Source organism: Leptonychotes weddellii, chromosome 16 (assembly GCF_054177405.1).
Source record: "Leptonychotes weddellii isolate Sample4059 chromosome 16, ASM5417740v2, whole genome shotgun sequence".
Lineage (NCBI taxonomy): Eukaryota > Metazoa > Chordata > Mammalia > Carnivora > Phocidae > Leptonychotes > Leptonychotes weddellii.
The window spans coordinates 42,497,965-42,516,908 of record NC_138384.1 but is presented as its reverse complement, the minus strand read 5'-3'; the positions used below and the strand labels follow the sequence as shown (position 1 = coordinate 42,516,908).

At 36.2% G+C, this 18,944-nt stretch overlaps 3 protein-coding genes across 6 annotated transcripts in view; 2 read left to right on the top strand and 1 right to left on the bottom strand.

Annotated features, from left to right (window-relative positions):
- ZNF229 (zinc finger protein 229) overlaps positions 1-18,944 on the top strand; it is a 474,727-nt gene that overhangs the window by 372,555 nt on the left and 83,228 nt on the right. The gene's annotated exons all lie outside the window — the stretch shown is intronic.
- The window catches only part of ZNF283 (zinc finger protein 283), a 63,253-nt gene that overhangs the window by 3,227 nt on the left and 41,082 nt on the right, over positions 1-18,944 (bottom strand). The window lies entirely within an intron of this gene.
- ZNF404 (zinc finger protein 404) overlaps positions 1-18,944 on the top strand; it is a 29,940-nt gene that overhangs the window by 821 nt on the left and 10,175 nt on the right. Inside the window, exons 2-5 of one of the 4 annotated variants that reach the window (XM_081807072.1) lie at positions 109-188; positions 11,987-12,062; positions 12,271-12,346; positions 14,569-14,695. In XM_081807072.1, the coding sequence (XP_081663198.1) occupies positions 14,662-14,695 (34 nt within the window). In that variant the 5' untranslated portion in view covers positions 109-188; positions 11,987-12,062; positions 12,271-12,346; positions 14,569-14,661. Of the gene's footprint in view, positions 1-108; positions 189-11,986; positions 12,063-12,270; positions 12,347-14,179; positions 14,696-14,728; positions 18,941-18,944 lie in introns of those variants that run through there. The other 3 variants (XM_081807071.1, XM_081807070.1, XM_081807073.1) reach the window with 3 other exon arrangements.

Sequence of the window (18,944 nt, the reverse complement as noted above, 5' to 3'; positions counted from 1 at the left end):
GGGAGGGGGGTGTCTAGGTGACAGGGTGTGGTCATGGAGTGTGTTTTCTAAGTTACTGTGCTATCCAAGAAAATCCTGATGTTTCAGGATTGCCTTCTCTTTTCCCAGTGCTGCCTGTCTCTAAAGAAAAAAAGACGATACTGAGAGAAAAAAGAATTTTTGTTACACATCAAGAAGTTAAAGTTCAGGTGAGTTTGTGTGTCCTCATTATTCATTAAATACACTCGAATTTTAAAGATATGAGACCCTTTCTTTCCTTCGCTGAAATGTCCTGCCTATTAGTGACATATCTGTGAATTGTGTGTGAGACCATGCAGATAGATCACCCTTTTCAGGGCCCTCAAGCCCTTTTGTCCATAATTTATTTAACCTGTTGCCTACTATTAGCTGGTATGTTTCTAATTTTTTACTCCCAACTAAATTAGTCTATAATGAACATCATTATGCATAGATCTTTATGTCCTTTTACAGTCATTCCCTAAGGATGAATTTCTAGTTTTGAAATTTAAGTCAGATACTAGATATTTACAATATATCAATATGCTTGTACTCATTGGAATATAATGACAAAAAGACATAGTTGCTCTCCTCAAATGACCTGTTATCCACCAAGGAAATGAAATCAAAATAGGAATAAGTAAGATAGAAGATGTGAGATGTCACTAGGGAAATCCAGGTGACCTGCTTTGGGAGTTCATAGGAAGAGACATCATTCTGTCTCTAGCAGCCCTGCCAGAATATGATCACATTATGAAAACTTCCTTGTGTGACCATACCATACTTTTTTTTATTCATTCTCATGATGATGGGTTGTTCCCTGTATTTGACTATTATGAATAAACCTTCTATGAACACTCTTGTACAAGTTTTTTTGTGGGCATATGTTCATGTTTTCCCTGGATATATACTTAAGGGTGGAAGTGGCTGACTTAATTTGCACTCCCTGAAAGATATAGTTACTTCTCAAACTGGCCATCACTTGCTATTGTTAATCATTTTAACTTTAGTCATTCTGATGTCTGTGTAGTAGTATCTCGTTGTGATTTTAATTTTCATTTTTCTGATAAGTCATGATGTAAGCATCTTTTCATATGATACTGCCCATGTTGATATACTCTTACGAAGTGTCTATTCAAACCTTTTGTCCATTTTTTAGTCTTTTTTTGTCATTTTCATATTGATTTGTAGGAATTTTATGTATATTTTGAATACAAGTCCTCTGTGAGTGTGTGTAAACATGTATGTATGCCTCTGTGTGTGTGTGTGTGTGTGTGTGGAAAGAGAAAGAAATAGAGAAAGCATGTCTTTCTTTTTTTAAAGATTTTATTTATTTATTTGAGACAGAAAGAATGAGAGCACATGAGAGGGGGGAGGGTCAGAGGGAGAAGCAGGCTCCCCGCCGAGCAGGGAGCCCAATGCGGGACTCGATCCAGGGACTCCAGGATCATGACCTGAGCCGAAAGCAGTCGCTTAACCAACTGAGCCACCCAGGCGCCCGAAAGCATGTCTTTCATTAGCCTATAGCTTCTTACTTTCTTTTTTTTTTTTAAGATTTTATTTATTTATTTGAGAGAGAGTGAGAGAGAGCATGAGAGGGGAGAGGGTCAGAGGGAGAAGCAGACTCCCCACTGAGCGGGGAGCCCGATGTGGGACTCAATCCTGGGACTCCAGGATCACGACCTGAGCTGAAGGCAGTTGCTTAACCAACTGAGCCACCCAGGCGCCCAGCTTCTTACTTTCTTAATGATATAGCAAAGAGAAGTTCATAATTTTAACGAGCTATTTACCAATTTTTTTCTTTTATAGTTATTGCATTTTTGTTCTATTTAAAACATCTTTTCTTGGGGAAGAAGGGACAGCTCTTCCTTACGGTAAAATTCCAGTTGTTAAATGTAGAAGGAAAGAGGAACATAGAAAGTGGCCGTTTAGGCAAACACCACAGTAATAGTTGTTTCACACAAACAACTGATAGATGCTAAAATTAGTGAGTGAAAATTTGAGGAGAAAAAGGATTTGCACAGTGTCAAAATATTTCCCACTACCCAAGGTGCTTTTTTTTTTTTTAAAGATTTTATTTATTTATTTGACAGAGAGAGAGAGAGAGATCACAAGTAGGCAGACAGGCAAGCAGAGGGAGAGGGAGAAGCAGGCTCCCTGCTGAGCACAGAGCCCGATGTGGGGCTCGATCCCAGGACCCTGGGATCATGACCTGAGCTGAAGGCAGATGCTTAACCATCTGAGCCACCCAGGCGTCCCCCCAAGGTGCTTATTAACTACAAAGGGAAAGATAGTAAGTTTACAGTAGAGAAACCCAGCAGAAAGCAGTTTAATCAAGCCATTGAGGTTGACATCACCAGTAATAAGACATTGCTGTCATTAGCCCTGTCTTATGATACAAAGAGAAGGACACAGCACCATTGTGGTACTGCCAAAATTGTACAACCATATTCCAGTTACAAAAATATTAGAAAAACCAAGTGGAGGACATTTGACAAAATAAATGATTGGTACTCCTCCAAAATGAAAAGGTCATGAAGATAGGTGTGGTGGCCAGACTTTATAGTGACCACGTGATTGCTGCCTGCTGGTATCTGTGCCATAGTATAATCCCCACCCCTGGAGTGCAAGCAGAACCTGTTACTTGCTTTTAACCAACAGAAAATGGCAAAGGTGAGGGGGATGTCACTCCCGTGGTAAGGTTATTTTATATGGTAAAAGAAATGGTATGTCACTGTTGCGATTATGTTATGTCATGTAAGACCCCATTATAGCAGACTAGAGCTAAAGGTTCTCTTTGTGGGCTTGATGAAGTAAGTGGCAATGCTGGAGAATCCTATGTTGCCAGAAACTGCAGGTGGCCTCTAGGACCTAAGGGTGTCCACCAGTGGACAGCCAGCAAAAAGGGGCCCTCAGTCCCATAGCTGCAAAGAAATTAATTCTGCCAACAATTTGAATAAACTCTGAAGTGGATTCTTCCCCAGTTGAACCTCTGAATGAAAACACAGCCCAGTGAAAACCTTGTTTCACTGTCACTTCACAGAGATCAGCCTAAGGGGAGCATCCAGCTAAACTGTGTGCAGACTCTGGGTCCACAAAAATTGTGAGATGATAAACATGTGTTGTTTTAAGCTAAATTTGTGGTAGTTTGTTATGGCAGCAGTTGAAAACTATTACCATAAAGGGGCGCCTGGGTGGCTCAGTCTTTAAGCATCTGCCTTCGGCTCAGGTCACGATCCCAGAGTCCTGGGATCGAGCCCTGCATCGGGCTCCCTGCTCCGCGGGAGGCCTGCTTCTCCCTCTCCCACTCTCCCTGCTTGTGTTCCCTCTCTCGCTGTGTTTCTCTCTGTCAAAAAAATAATAAATTCTTTAAAAAAAAAAAAAAAAGAAAGAAAGAAAACTATTACCATAAGAAGACTTTGGAGATTGGAAGAGACTAAGGAGAAATAACAGCTAAATGCAATGTGGGATCATGTATAGGATCCTGGAAAAGAAAAGGACATTAGTGTGAAAAACTGGTAATATTTGAATAAGATATGCCATCCGTAGTATTGTACCAATGTTAATTTCCTGGTTTTGATAATTGTCCTATGTAAGATGTTAACATTAAGGTCAGGGATGGGGCGCCTGGGTGGCTCAGTTGGTTGGGCGGCTGCCTTCGGCTCAGGTCATGATCCTGGAGTCCCGGGATCAAGCCCCGCATCGGGCTCCCTGCTCAGCGGGAGGCCTGCTTCTCCCTCTCCCACTCCCCCTGCTTGTGTTCCCTCTCTCGCTGTGTCTCTTTCTGTCAAATGAATAAAATCTTTAAAAAAAAAAAAAAACATTAAGGTCAGGGGTAAAAAGAACTCTCTCTACTCCTCTTGCAACTTTTCTCTAAGTCTAAAATAAGTGAAAATAAAAATTAAACCAAAAAAAGAATTTTGCATAGCCATGATCATGAAGATATTTTCCTGTTTCTTCTTCCAGGTTTATTGTTTCAGTTTTCAAATTTAGGTGTATGATCCATCTTGGATTTATATCTGTGTATGTAGTGGGATCAGAGTGAAAATCAGTTTTTGCACACAGATAGCCAATTACTCAGGTACCTTTTGTTGAAAGACTGACTATCCTTTCTGCTCTAAATTGCAGTCAGACTTTTTTTTGTGAAAACTGTGACTATAGATGTGCAAGTCTCTTTCTGGACTCTCTATTCTATTGGTCTGTTTGTCAATCCTATGTCAGTATCACTGTTTTTTTTTTGTTTTTAAAGATTTTATTTATTTGACAGAGAGAGACACAGCGAGAGAGGGAACACAAGCAGGGGGAGTGGGAGAGGGAGAAGCAGGCTTCCCACCGAGCAGGGAGCCCGATGCGGGGCTCGATCCCAGGACCCCGGGATCATGACCTGAGCCGAAGGCAGACGCTCAACGACTGAGCCACCCAGGCGCCCCTGCAGGAGGAGAATTTTAATTGTTTTGATAATTGGTGTGTCCTTGGTGCCTAGACTAGTGGAGGGATGTGGCAGATACCTGTAAATATTTATTGACTTTGCGAATGAATTAATGGATAGGAGAATTTAACTGTATTTCTTGTCGCTGGTGATGCAGGATAGTTTGTTTTTCTGAATGCTTATTACAGGCTTTTAAATTTATTCCACAGCTCACTAAAGGTCTTTAGTTTGCAACTTAAAAATCTGGTGCAAAAGACAAGTTTATCTATATCCAAAGTTTTTCCACCCTATTTTCATTTTTTTTTTTTTTTAAGATTTTATTTATTTGACAGAGAGAGAGATAGTGAGAAAGGGAACACAAGCAGGGGGAGCGGGGGAGGGAGAAGCAGGCTTCCCGCGGAGCAGGGAGCCCGATGCGGGGCTCGATCCCAGGACCCTGGGATCATGACCTGAGCCGAAGGCAGACGCTTAATGACTGAGCCACCCAGGCGCCCCAGTATCACTGTTTTAATTACAGTAGCTTTATATCACATCTTGATATCTAATGTGATTTTGACAACTTTGTTCTTCACAATTGCCCTGACTCTTCTGGGTTCTTTGCATTTCCATATAATTATAAGAACAAGTTAATTTTAATTTTCTCAAAAAAAAACAACCCTGCTGATACTGTTGGAGATGCATCAAATCAATAGATCAATTTAGAGAGAATTGATAGTTAAAATTGAGTCTTCCAATTCATAAACATAGACTATGTTTCCATTTGTTTAATTATTCTTTAGTCCCTTAATGTTTTGGTGTTTTCAGTCTAAAAGTCTTGTCCTTCTTTTGTTAGATTTATTCCAAAACGTTGTACTTTTTAGATTTTTTTATAAACTGTTGGGATTTTAAAATTTCATTTTCCAGTAACTTTGCTTTAATACAAGTAATTGTTTTATACTTTGACCTTTTACTCAACAATCTTGCTAATAAATTCACTTATTCTAATAGATTGTAGAACTGAAATGTTTTTCAAAATCATGTTATCTGCAAATAAAGATAGTTTTACTTCTTTTTTTCCTAACCTTCAATACCTTTCATTTCACTTTTTTTCCTTATGGTATTGGATTGGTCTTACAGTACAAAATTTAATAGAAGTGGTAAAAATGGACAAACTTGCCTTGTTCCTGAACTCAGAAGGACAGTGATCCATATTTCACCTCTCATATAATTATAGTTGTAGTTTTACTCTGTAGATCCCCTTTATCAAATTAAAGAAGTTCCCTTCTTTTCCTAGTTTGCTGAGAATTTTTTTTATCATGAACCGTGTTTGAATATTATCAGTTTCTGCATCTAATGAAATGTATGAATGGCTTTCTCCATTTTTTTTTATTTAAGGTTGGAAGGTTATGTTGATTGATTTTTTGGAAATTAAATGACCTTTATATTTCTAGACTAAATTTCTCTTGCCCTCTATATCACCTGTAATATTTGGTTTAATATGCTTACATCTATGTTCATGAGAGATGTACTGTAATTTTCTTTTCATGTAATTAATGTCCCTGTCAGGTTTTGTTACCACAGTTATGCCTCATGACATGGTCCATTTTTTTTATTTTCTAGAAGATACTGAGTTTGACTTGTATTTTTAGTTCCTTAAATGTTTGGGAGAATTTGCCACTGAAGCCTCTGGACCAGACATATATGGGAAAGTCCTTAATAAAGATTTTATTTCTTTAGTAAATATAACAATATTCAGATTTTCCATTTTCATATCAGTTCAGTCAAATTGTGTTTTCAAGGAATTTTAAAATTTCATCTATATTCTCAAGTTTATTGTCATAAAGTTGTTCATGAAATTTGTTACCAATTTAATGTCTGTAATATATGTAGTGATATCTCCTTTCATATTCCTGATATTGGCATTTATTTTCTTGACTAGCATAGTGAGAGATTTATCAATTTTATCTCATCAATGAAATAGTTTTTGGCTTTATTGATTTTTCTTTGTTGTATATCTGGGTTTTTTATGTGACTGGTTTCTTTTAGTATGCTCTACTTTCTTTTTTTTTTTAAAGATTTTATTTATTTATTTGAGAGAGAGAATGAGACAGAGAGAGAGAGCACGAGATGGGGGAGGGTCAGAGGGAGAAGCAGACTCCCTGCCGAGCAGGGAGCCCGATGCGGGACTCGATTCAGGGACACCAGGATCATGACCTGAGCCGAAGGCAGTCGCCCAACCAACTGAGCCACCCAGGCGCCCCTGCTCTACTTTCTATAGGCTAAATGTGCTTTTCTTTTTCTAGCTTCCAAAGGTAGATCATTGATTTTTAACCTTTCTACTTTGATAATACATACATTTATGTTTGGATGAAGTAGGCCAAAGAATATTTAAAAGAAAGAAGAAAATAAGAGGACAATTATTACAAATGCTCATGCTAGACGAACCATGAGAGATGATGGACTCTGAAAAACAAACTGAGGGTTCTAGCGGGCGGGGGAGGATGGGTTAGCCTGGTGATGGGTATTAAAGAGGGCACGTTCAGGGCACCTGGGTGGCTCAGTTGGTTAAGCAATTGCCTTTGGCTCAGGTCATGATCCTGAAGTCCTGGGATCGAGTCCCGCATCGGGCTCCCTGCTCAGCAGGGAGTCTGCTTCTCCCCCTCCCGCTCCCCCCTCTTGTGCTCTCTCTCTCTCTCAAATAAATAAATAAAATCTTTTTAAAAAAACAAATAATTAAAAAAAATAAAAAGGGTACATTCTGCATGGAGCACTGGGTGTTATATACACAAACAATGAATCGTGGAACACTACATCAAAAACTAATGATGTAATGTATGGTGATTAACATAACAATAAAAATTTTTTAAAATGCTCATGCTATCCACTGGGAGAAAATAAATTCCAGATTTATTTAGCATGGACATAATTTGACAAAGGATTTCCACCATAATTTCAGTACTAATTTACTTGCTATGTCAATATATCTGTAGTACACCTAACAACTATGATGGAGATTAAACAATGAATGGCATTTATCTGCAGCATTTATAAAAAACAAAACAAAAATATATTTAAAGCTAAAAATGTCTTTGTAAGCATTGGTTGGATTGCGTCTCACAAGACTTGTTATGTCATACTTTCATGATCATTCAGCTCAAAATATTTTCTGGTTTCCATATTATGATTTGGTTTTGACCTATACTTATTTATTTTTTTCCTTTGATTTATTTTTTTATTATTATGCTATGTTAGTCACCATATAGTACATCATTAGTTTTTGATGTAGTGTTCCATGATTCATTGTTTGTACCTATACTTATTTAGAAGTGAACTTTTTATATTTGGAAACATTTGAGAAATATCTGTTTTTAAGTTCTAAATTAATTCCAAGGGCTTCAGAATATATGCCTTCTTTTTGATATTAATTATTTGAAATCTATAGATGCTTGTTTTATGGCCCAGAATATTCTGATAAATATATTGTGAGCATTTGAAAAGAACATATAGTCTATAGTTTGGGAGTATAATGTTCAATTAGGTCAATTTGATTAATCTTGTTCAAACTTCTATGGCCCTGCTGATTTTTTTTTTCTCTTCCTGTTATTGGTTACCAGTGGAGGGTACTAAACTCTCAAACTTCAGTTATAACTTTGTCTATCCTTTAATTTTGTTGACTTTTGCTTTATGTATTTTAAAGCTATGTTATTAGGTACATAAGAAATGTAGGACTACCATTATATTCTTCTTGAATTGTATGAATGTCTCTATTACTTTTAATACTTCTTGCATTGAAGCCTATTGTATCTGTTATTAATACACTAATACTAGCATTTTTCTTATTACTGTCTCACATATTTGTCTTTGTGTTTAAAGTATATTTCTTATAAGCAGCATAATTGATCCTGTTTTTCTTTTTAATCTAATCTGACAATCTTAGATTTTAATTGCAATGTTTAGTACATTTACATTTTACTACAATTACTGGTAAAATTTGGTTTAAATCTGTCATTTTGAAATATATTTTGTTTGTCCTGTTCATTCTTTATTTCTTTATTCCTCTTTTCCTGTCTTCTTTTGTATTAATCAGGTATTTTTATTATTTCATTTTATCTCTTCTATTAGGTTTTTCTGGTTGTACATCTTTGTATAATTCTTTTAGTAGTTAACTGAGCTATTACAGAATGCATCTTTGAGACAGTCTCTCTTAAATTAGGGCTTTTACTACATATCAAATAATATAAGAACATTTTAATAGTTTAACTCTATTTATGCTAGTATTGTCATTTCTTCTTCCTATATTACAAGCACCACAAGAATTATTATTTTTGTTGCTTTAAACAGTCCATTTGTTTAGTCATATTAGTCATATATTTACTATGTCATAGTTTTTTGCACATGCTTCCACCTGGGATTATTTGCCTTTAGTCTGACTGCTATCCTTTAGTATTTCTCATATTGTAGGTCTGTTAATAAGAAATTGTCTAAGCTTTTGTTAGAATTCTAAGATCTTTCTTTCACTTTCATTTATGAAAGATATTTTCTCCGGGTATAAAATTAACAGTTGTCATTTTTTTCTTTCAATACTTTAAAGATATAATTCCATTCTTCAGGCCACTGTAGTTTCTATTGAGACATGAACTTTTTCTTATAACTGATACCCTATTTTATTTTATATTTTATTATTTTATTTTATTTATCTTATCTTATTATGTTAGTCACCATACAGTACATCATTAGTTTCTGATGTAGTGTTCCATGATTCATTGTTTGTGTATAACACCCAGTGCTCCATGCAGTATGTGCCCTCCTTAATACCCATCACCAGGCTTTTTTTTAAATACATACTATTATGATGTATTTGTAAACTTTGTTTTTCAACACTTTGGCCACGCTGTGCCTAGGTATGGATTTCCTTATTTTATCTGGTTAGGTTTGATGAGTTTTTTAATTTATGTATCAAAACATTTCATGAGATTTGTGATGTTTTTGTCCATTATTTCTTCAAATAAATTTTCTGTTCTATATTTTTAGGTTTCCAATTTCATGGTTTGACTGTCTCCTATATTTCTTTTTTTTTTTTTTAAGATTTTATTTATTTATTTGAGAGAGAGAATGAGACAGAGAGAGAGCATGAGAGGGGGGAGGGTCAGAGGGAGAAGCAGACTCCCTGCTGAGCAGGGAGCCCGATGCGGGACTCAATCCCGGGCCTCCAGGATCATGACTGAGCCGAAGGCAGTCGCCCAACCAACTGAGCCACCCAGGCGCCCTGTCTCCTATATTTCTTTTGTATTTTGCTCTGTTCTTTCCTTTTTTTCTCTTTGCATAAGATTATTGTTAATTTGACTTTACATTGACTACCCAATGCATTCTTAATTTTCAATATTATATTTTAAGTTATAAAGTGTTCATGTGAATCTTTAAGATTCTAAATCTCTATTGATACACTTCATTTTGTATTCTGACTGAGCCAGCCAGGCACTCCCCACCCCCCCTTTTTAAGTAAGCTCTACATCCAACATGGGGCTTTAACTTACAACCCTGAGATCAATAGTAGCATGCTCTATCAACTGAACCCATTTTGCACCCCGTTTTGCCCATGTTTTCCTCTATTTTTTTTAGCATCTTAGTCATAATGTTTTCAAGTCCTTGTCCACTAGCTCCACTATGTAGGTCATTTCTGGGTCTGTTTCTACTGAGATTTTTTTTTTTATGTTATGTTAATCACCATACATTACATCATTAGTTTTTGATGTAGTGTTCCATGATTCATTATTTGCATATAACACCCAGTGCTCCATACAGAACGTGCCCTCTTTAATACCCATCACCGGGCTAACCCATCCTCCCACCCTCTATTGAGATTTTTTTTCTTGATTATCAGTTAACTTTTTCCTGTTTCTTTGCATGTTTAATATTTGTTATTGTAAGGTGGCATTGTGGATAATATATTATACAGATTCTGGACTATGTTATCTTTCTTTAATGAGTTTACTTCAGGGTTTTTCAAACTTAGTGCTGTTGATATTTTTGGCTAGATAATTCTTTGTTGTGGGGGGCTTTCCTGTGCGTTATAGGATGTTTAGCAGCATCCCTGGTTCTCTACCTAATAGAAACAATGGCACCCCTTCCCACATTTTGACAACCAAGTATGTCTTCAGACATTGCTGAATGTTCCACTATTGAGAACCAGTGGTCTGTACAATCATTTTCAAAGTCTACTTCATTTTCCATTGTATGAATGCACTATAGTTTATTTAATTAACCACCCATCTAAGTACCTTTAGATTTAGTACCTTTAAATTTCTCTCCAGTTTTTTTAAAAATTTTCACTAGTATCTATCATATTCCTTTCTTCATCTCTAGGCACATTTTACAGTTATTTCCTTTGGATGGAGATTCAGAAATCACCTTTCATGGTTAAATTCTTATGCATAATTCTGCTTACATGTCTCAAGTGCCCTAGGTTTTCACAAGTCTACAGGACACCATAACAATGCTCCGTTCCCTACAACCTTACTATATGTGGTGCATCATCAACCTTTACAATCTGAAAATTGAATACTTATAAATGATGGTACCTTATTACTTAAAAACATCTCTTTAGTAAATCTTTTGATAGGTGATGTCTTAATTACCTGTTCTTAAGTTTCACACATGGGAACAAAAAATCTGGGTTTAAAAGGCAATAGTTGGAGAAATATTGGCCTTATAACTATAGAAATGCGATTCAAAACACATCACTTCTCTTTATTGTTTGTGATATGGGGATATGTCTTTAATTGTTTGAACTTTCATTTTTTCATCTGTTGAACTGAGATAATAACTACATTGTGGAATTAAATGTCAATGTGTATAGACTACCTATCACATATAAGGTTGCAAAAAATCTATGTGCTGCTATATGGTTTCAGTAAGAATGAATTCACTCCTCTCTAGTGGGTACTGGGTGGGTTGGTTGCTGAGGCACAGGGAATGACTCACGCCGGCAAAGTAGATCCTGATCGGGAAATCCAGGCTGGTTAGCCCAGAGGATCTTGGGAATCATAGTTCTGGCTTAGGGGAAAGGCTTCACATGGGCAGGCAGTTTTCAGTGGTCAAGATTTCCAGGTTGGTCCCTACTGTTTTCTGTCTTTTATCTGGTGCAAAAGATTTCATGTCCAGGTCCATCCCAAAGACATGAAGGTTGTTGCAGTTTGTGTTGTGTGGTTTGGTCTTTACCCTGGAAGATACGCCTGGATGAGGATCTATTCAGTATCACTGAACAACCAAGGCTGGGTTCAGTTGGCTTGATAAGTATGAGAAATAAAGCAGTGTGGGTATCTGGATCTAGCTTTGGTGCAAGAGTGCCTCTGTTCTGTATCCACTCTTATGTGGCTTGTATCTGTAGGTATGGGGAAGGGCTTGGGTTTGTCTAGACTTCACATATCCCCTGACATGTGTTCATGTGTTTGGGAGGGTAGAGAGTGGGCAAGGACAGTGGGAAGCAGGAATAAAGAAGAACGAAGAAAGGTTATATTACCTTAAATAATTTTTGGAGTTCTGAGATACACCAGATCTCAAGGCCTCTTTTTCCTCTCCCAGCTCTGGCTTCTCTGAAATCGGCCTCTCTGATAGACGAAACCTGAGGAAGATCAGCAGTTTGAAAACCATGGCCCAGGTAAGTGGATGTCTGTCTCCCTCCTGAAATCCTATGATTTTTAACTCAGGTAAAACTTTCATTCTTTATCCCCATACTTCCTACCTAGGAAAGCTGTATCTCTGACCCTATTTCATGGTTTCTCCCCTCACAGAGAAGGATGGTGTCCTCCTCATTTGCTCCCTTTTTTTCTAACTGATTTTCAATTATTCATCTTCTATGTGTTCAGTCTTTTCTCAAGAGCAGTGTTGGAGCAGTGCACGAGTGAAGTACCTTGAAGGAAATATTTGAGCTTCCTTTGTCAGGTTTGTGGTTTTATTTTATAGAAATGATGGTCCTGGGGCACCTGGGTGGCTCAGTTGGTTAAGCATCTGACTCTTGATTTTGGCTCAGGTCATGATCTAAGAGTCGTGAGATCGAACCCCATGTTGGGCTCTGTGCTGGGCATGGAGTCTGCTTAAGATTCTCTCTCTCCCTCTTCCTGCCCCCCCACAAAAAAAGGAAAGGAAAATAAATGGTGGCCCTATCTGACCACAGGAGAGAAAACTTTCTCCTTAGTTTTCCAGGAAGATAAGGGAGTTTGGGGTTATGAATGGTCTCAGACTCAGGTGTGAGATGAGAACTCAGCTTTGAAAGCTTTTAGGTTTGGGTAGAAATGTTATTGGTGCCTGCTGAGAGAGAGACAGACAGACAGACAGATATCAGGGCCCTGGCTACAGAAATCACTGAGAATTTTGTATTGAAAGAGAAATTGCTGGTCTTGAGTAAATCAGTATTGTTCTGATCATCCTACATTAGTGTGTTCTAACTAGGAACAGGAGTTCAGTAAGGGATTGTAGAAAGGAAGATCATCTAGAACTACAAGTGGTAGATGATACTGAACAGTGGGGAAGAGGTTAGAATTTGTGTCCAACCTAAATATCGTAATAGTATAATACTTTAAAATTTAATATTACTTTAATAATATTATTAATAATACCTAATACTTTAAGAAAGATTAAATCTGATGTCTTTAAGAGGGGCTAAATGAAAACATTAACTTGTGAGAATAAAGGAACTGCTTGTGATGCATAATCTGACATATATTATGCTTTGATAAAATTACTTAATTTTACACAAACTCCATTTCCTAAGATAGAAACTTTTTATCAGCTTTTTGAAGTATAATTGATATATAATTAAGTGTATGTATTTTATCTTTTTAAAGCAGATTTATTGAAATATAATTGACAATAAATTGCTCATATTTAAAGTGTAGAATTTGATAAATTTTGACTTATGTATATACCTGTGAAACTATTACCACAGCCAAGATAATGAACATATCCATCATTCCAAATTTTTTCTCATGCCCCTTTATAATTGCCCCTTCCTACCTGCCCCCAAACTTGCCCTTCATGCCCAGGCAACTGTTCTGCTTTCTGCCACTATAGGTTAATTCGCATTTTCTAGAATTTTATATAAATGGAATCATACATCATGTGTCCTTTTTAATCTTATTTCATTCAGCATATTTATCTTAAGATTCATCCATATTGTTACATATATTAGCTCATCCATTTAATTGCTGATTAGTATTCTATTCTCAGTATATACAAAAATTTGTCTATCCATTCCTCTGTTGGTGGATTTTTTAGTTCTTTCCACTTTTTGGCTATTAGAAGTAAAGCTGCTTCATGCACAAACTTTTGTGTGGACATATGTTTTCATTTCTCTTGGATAAACACTAGGAGTGGAATGACTGGGGAATATGGATGTTTAACTTTTTAAGAAATCAGTAAACTATTTTTCAAAGTGATTTACCATTTTACAATCCCACCATCAGTGTATGAGAGTTCCATTTTTTTTTCACATCTCCGGCAACACTTAAAATGGTCAGTCTTAAATTTTAGCCATTCTAATAATTGTGTAGTAATACTGTCTCCTAACAGTAAGCCACTCATAAGCAATCATAAGGCTCACTTCATTTGTTACTTGTCTCTCAGGGATCACTACCCAATATTTTCTGCCTCAAAAACCATTGTTTCATACAATTTGTCTATGTTTTTTGTTATTTCACATGGGAGGGTAAATCCAATCCATGTTACTCCATCTTAGCTGTAAGAGATTTTATAATTCATTTTGGAGAAAAAATGAACAATTCTTTTTACATAGTCCTTGAAGAGAAAAGACATAAGAACTTGTATTTACTAATAGTATGTGAATCGGGTACATAGTAGGTAATGTTCTTATATATACTGTTTCATTTAATTGGGAAAGTCTGTTTACTTTATTCATTTTCATACATTTAGGTATTTGAGTTTTCCTTTATTTTTAAAGAAATTTTGTGCACTCCAACAGGATTCTTCAAGACTGTGTTGGTACTCTACTTCAGAAGCTAATGTATTTATTCTCATCTAATCGTGTCATGATCTTGTAACTTCAGCTTATTTGTTTTTCTATATTGCCCCCTTACTGCAATTCGGTCATTCCATCTTGAACATTTTTTCTTTACTGTTATGAATAATACATGGGTTTGTCTTTGCAGGTGCCATTGACATTCAGTGATGTTGCCATAGACTTCTCTCAGGAGGAGTGGGAATGCCTAAATTCCGATCAGAGGGATTTGTACAGAGATGTGATGTTGGAGAATTATACTAACTTGGTCTCACTGGGTAAGGACATCTGCCTGAAGTGATGTAGAATCTGCTATCTGGAATAGCTGCTTTCTCCACTGTATATTTTATGCTCTATGCCGAGAAACTAGATAAATTTCTCCATATTCATATTCTCCATATTCTCAGAGCCTAGTTTGACTTTTGTTAGATGGAAATGGGCATCTCCATTCAGCACCTGAATCTTTTCTTTCATTTACCTTCCTACCTCCCTCTGCCCCATCCTGCAATTCCTTCTTTTTCTAAAATAAAGATTTGAATTCTAGGATTTTTTCTGAATAGCCAATGGCAAAGAAAACAAATTTCATATTATGTGTATGTTCAGAATATCTACAAATATTCCATTTTAATTGCTGGTCCACCTACATGGAAAACAGGTAACATGGGGTCCTGGTTTTCTCTTTGCTACAAATGAACCTTGGTAATTTTTACAGTGTAGAATAAATCAAGAACATTATCTTTTTAGTATTATTTTTATACTTATAGCAATGGAAATGTTGGCTTGCAGTGATTTTATAGTTTCTACTAAGAAGTGAAAGTCTTCATTCAGTTTTTGAAAAATACTTGACCATTCTTTCCTCTCTTCTGGGACTCCAGTTATACCTATGTTAGATCTTTTGAGTGTATCTCACAGTTCTATCATGTATATATCTCCTTTTATCTCTATTATTTTCTGTTGACCTGTATTTCAGCTCACTTACCTGTATTCTGCTATGATAAGTCTGCTCTTAAAGATGGGTTTTTCATATCATATGTTGTCTTTTTCAGTTCCAGAAATTCAATTTGTCTTATAACATCTAATTTTATATAAATTCTTCTCATTCTTTATTTACTTTCTTTCATTACTGTTTTTTCATCTGTGGGCATGCTTATATTTCTTCTTTGCTCTTGTTATTCATCATATGGTAATTCCTCTTCAAGTTACTAGTAATTGTGATTGTATGCTGGATATTGTGTACAAAAGAACTGAACGGGGGCACTTGGGTGGCTCAGTCGGTTGGGCATCTGACTCTTGGTTTCAGCTCAGGTCATGATCTCAGGGTTGTGGGATTGAGCCCCGCTCGATTGGGCTCTGTGTTTGGCACAGAGTCTCCTTGTCCCTCTCCTCCTGTTTCTCCCCCCTGCTTTCTCTCCCTCTCTCTCTCTCTGTCTCTCAAATAAATAAATAAAACATTTTTTAAAAAAAAAATAACTGAATGGTTTCCGGTGATGGTATATTCCACCAGAGTATTTATACTTTCCTCTATTAATCGATAGAGTGGCAGGCTGATCACTATAATATAATCAGGGATTGAGCTGGGTTGGTGCTGGTTTTCAGTTTTGGTAATTCTTAGTTACCTTTTTTTTTTTAAAATCACTGCCTTTACTGCTAGCTGTACTCAGAATAAGTAAGTTTCTGCAGGGGAAAAGTGGTAGATCCTCAGGGCCAATTCACCACTTCTTCATGGCTCTTATTGTTTATGTGTTTTGATTTCAAGCTTCCTCTCCCAATGGATCTTTTGATTCCAGAAGAAATATTGAAAATTAATAAGCTGATCATCCATTTGATATGCCAGGAAAAGAAGAGCACAACAGACTTAAAGAAAGTAGAAGAAAGGAAATAATAAAGGAAAGAACGGAAATTAATGAAATAAAAACCAAACATACAAAAGAGCAAGTCACAACTATAAATTTGGTTCTCTCAAAGAATGAATAAAAGTGGTGCAACTCTATCAACATGAATCAAGAAAAAAAAATTTATGTAAGGAAAAAAGGCACCACATTACAAACCATGAAGCCTTGAAAATATGGTATTTTGAAAAACATTTTGCCAAAAACTTTGAGAAATCAAATGAAATAAATCATTAGAAATTTTTAATCTATAAAAAATTCCACTCAAGAAAAAAAACAAAACAAAACAGGGCACCTGGGTGGCTCAGTCAGTTAAGCGTCTGCCTTTGGCTCAGGTCATGATCCCAGGGTCCTGGGATCAAGTCCCACATCTGGCTTCCTGCTCAGCAGGGAAGTCTGCCTCTACCTCTCCAACTGCCTCTCCCCCTGCTTATGCTCTCTCTCACCCTCTCTCTCAAATAAATAAATAAATAAAATATTAAAAAAATAAAAGTAAAAACAGCTCTTTCAATATCCTTATCTACTAATTATATTATCTGTATCATTCCTTGTTGTATTTCTTTTGATTAATTTTCTCCTAGTAAGGGTCATACTTTCCTGCTATTTTACATGCCTAATAATTTTTTATTAGATGCCAGACATTGTGAAGTTTACTGTGTTGGGATGTTGGATTTTCTAATATTCTTTTACATATTTGGGCTTTGTTCTTGGATGTAGGTATGTAATTTGGAATCTGTTGATCCTTTCATGGTTTGCTTTTAAGCTTTGTTAGGGTGGGTCCAGAACAGCTTTTAGTCTAGGGCTAACTTGGCCCCACTACTGAGGCAATATCCTTCTGGGGACTATGTTTGATGCCTTGTGTGGTATGGGGCCTTTCCACTGTGGTTGGTGGAAACAAGAACTATCCCCTGCCCTTTGTGACTTCTAGGGGATGTTCTGCCTACTCCTATCTAGTAGTACATTTTTTGTTCTCATTAGTTTCCTCATACAGATGCCCAGATTCACATTCAGCCACAGTATCAAGGGGATTCCTCTACAGATCTCCAGAGATCTCTCTGTGCAGCTCCCTCCTCTCTAGTACTCTGCCTTGCAAATTCTGTACTTCTTTCTTTCCCTTAATTCTCTACTCTGTCTTCTCAACTTGGGGATACAGCTGCACTTAGTTTCTCCTCCATGTGCTTCTTTCTAGAAATTCTCTTTAGACAGTCAGCTGTGGTACTTGTGGGGCACACTTCATTTGTTTCCCCTCCCTCGGGAGATTTCTATCCTGTACTATTTTCCAATATTTGAAAGATGTTGTTTCATATTTTTTGTTTGGTTTTCTAGTTGTTTAAGGTAGGAAGGCAAATTTGATCCCTCTTAATGTTACATGACCAAAAGCACAAATTATTAACTCTGTCTTTGAAAGCTTCTTTGCACTCTAGTACAAGAGGTCTTAGATTCACCTTGTATCTTCCCTGCCCTGGACTAGGAATTAGCTATTTCTCTAAGGCACCCTCATTAACATCAGTGGGAAATAGTTTACAGGGACTGAAACCTGGACAACAGGGAAGCTAATTGTAATCACCTTTTTGTGGGATAAATATACAATTTTTAAAACTATTCTGTGAAAATTGGTCTGTTTAGATTTTCCATCTCTTCTGGAATCTGTTTCTGTTATGGTCTTACTTTTATTCTGAAATAATTTTAGATTCACAGATTTACAAATGTGGTACAAAGAGTTCCAGTATATAATTCCCATAATGATAACATCTTACATAACCATGGTACATTTGTGAAAACTATCAAATTAACATTTTACAATACTATAAATATTTTATTTAGATTTCACCAGTTTTGGCACTAATGTCTTTTTTTCTGTTTCAGGATCCAATCCAGGATACCACATTACTTTTAGTCATCCTGTGTCCTTAGTTTCCTCCAAATGTAACAGTTTCTGTTTTTCCTTCTTTCTTGACCTTGATACTTTTGAAGATACTGTGTGGTTAGTAGAGTGCCTCCAAATTTTGGTGTGTTTGGTGTTTTCTTATTATTAAACTGAGATTATGGATTTGGGGGAAGAATACCAGAGAAGTGCCCTTCTCATTGTATATTAGGGGCACATGATATCAACATGATTTATCAGTGGGGTGCTAACTTTAAAAACTTGTATAAAGTGGTGTCTGCCGGTTTTCTTCATTGAAAAGTTATTATTTTTTCCCCTTTTCATATTTTACTTGTTAGAAGCAAGTCAGTAAATTTAACTGGGGTCAGTTTTTATAAATTATATTTTCAAAAAATTCATCGTTTCATGTACATCTCAAATCTATTTGCATAGTTATCTTGTATGGGTTTCTTAAACATCTTTTATTTCCTTATTGATGACTGTTTCCCTACTGTCATTGTGTTTAGATTTTCCTCCTATCTTTTGTTCCTTGAATAGGTAGGCTACTGGTTTGTTTGCATGTGTTAATTGTACAATTTTACTTAAAATTTGTTTTTATTATATTCATTTCCCTTTTTCTGTTTTCCTTCAGCAGACTATCATTCTTTTTCTAATTTTTGATTTAATATTTAATTCATTCATTTTAATTCTTTAGTTTTTCATTAGATGTAAGCCTTTTAGTCTATGAGTTTGCAGCACTACAGTTAAAGGCCA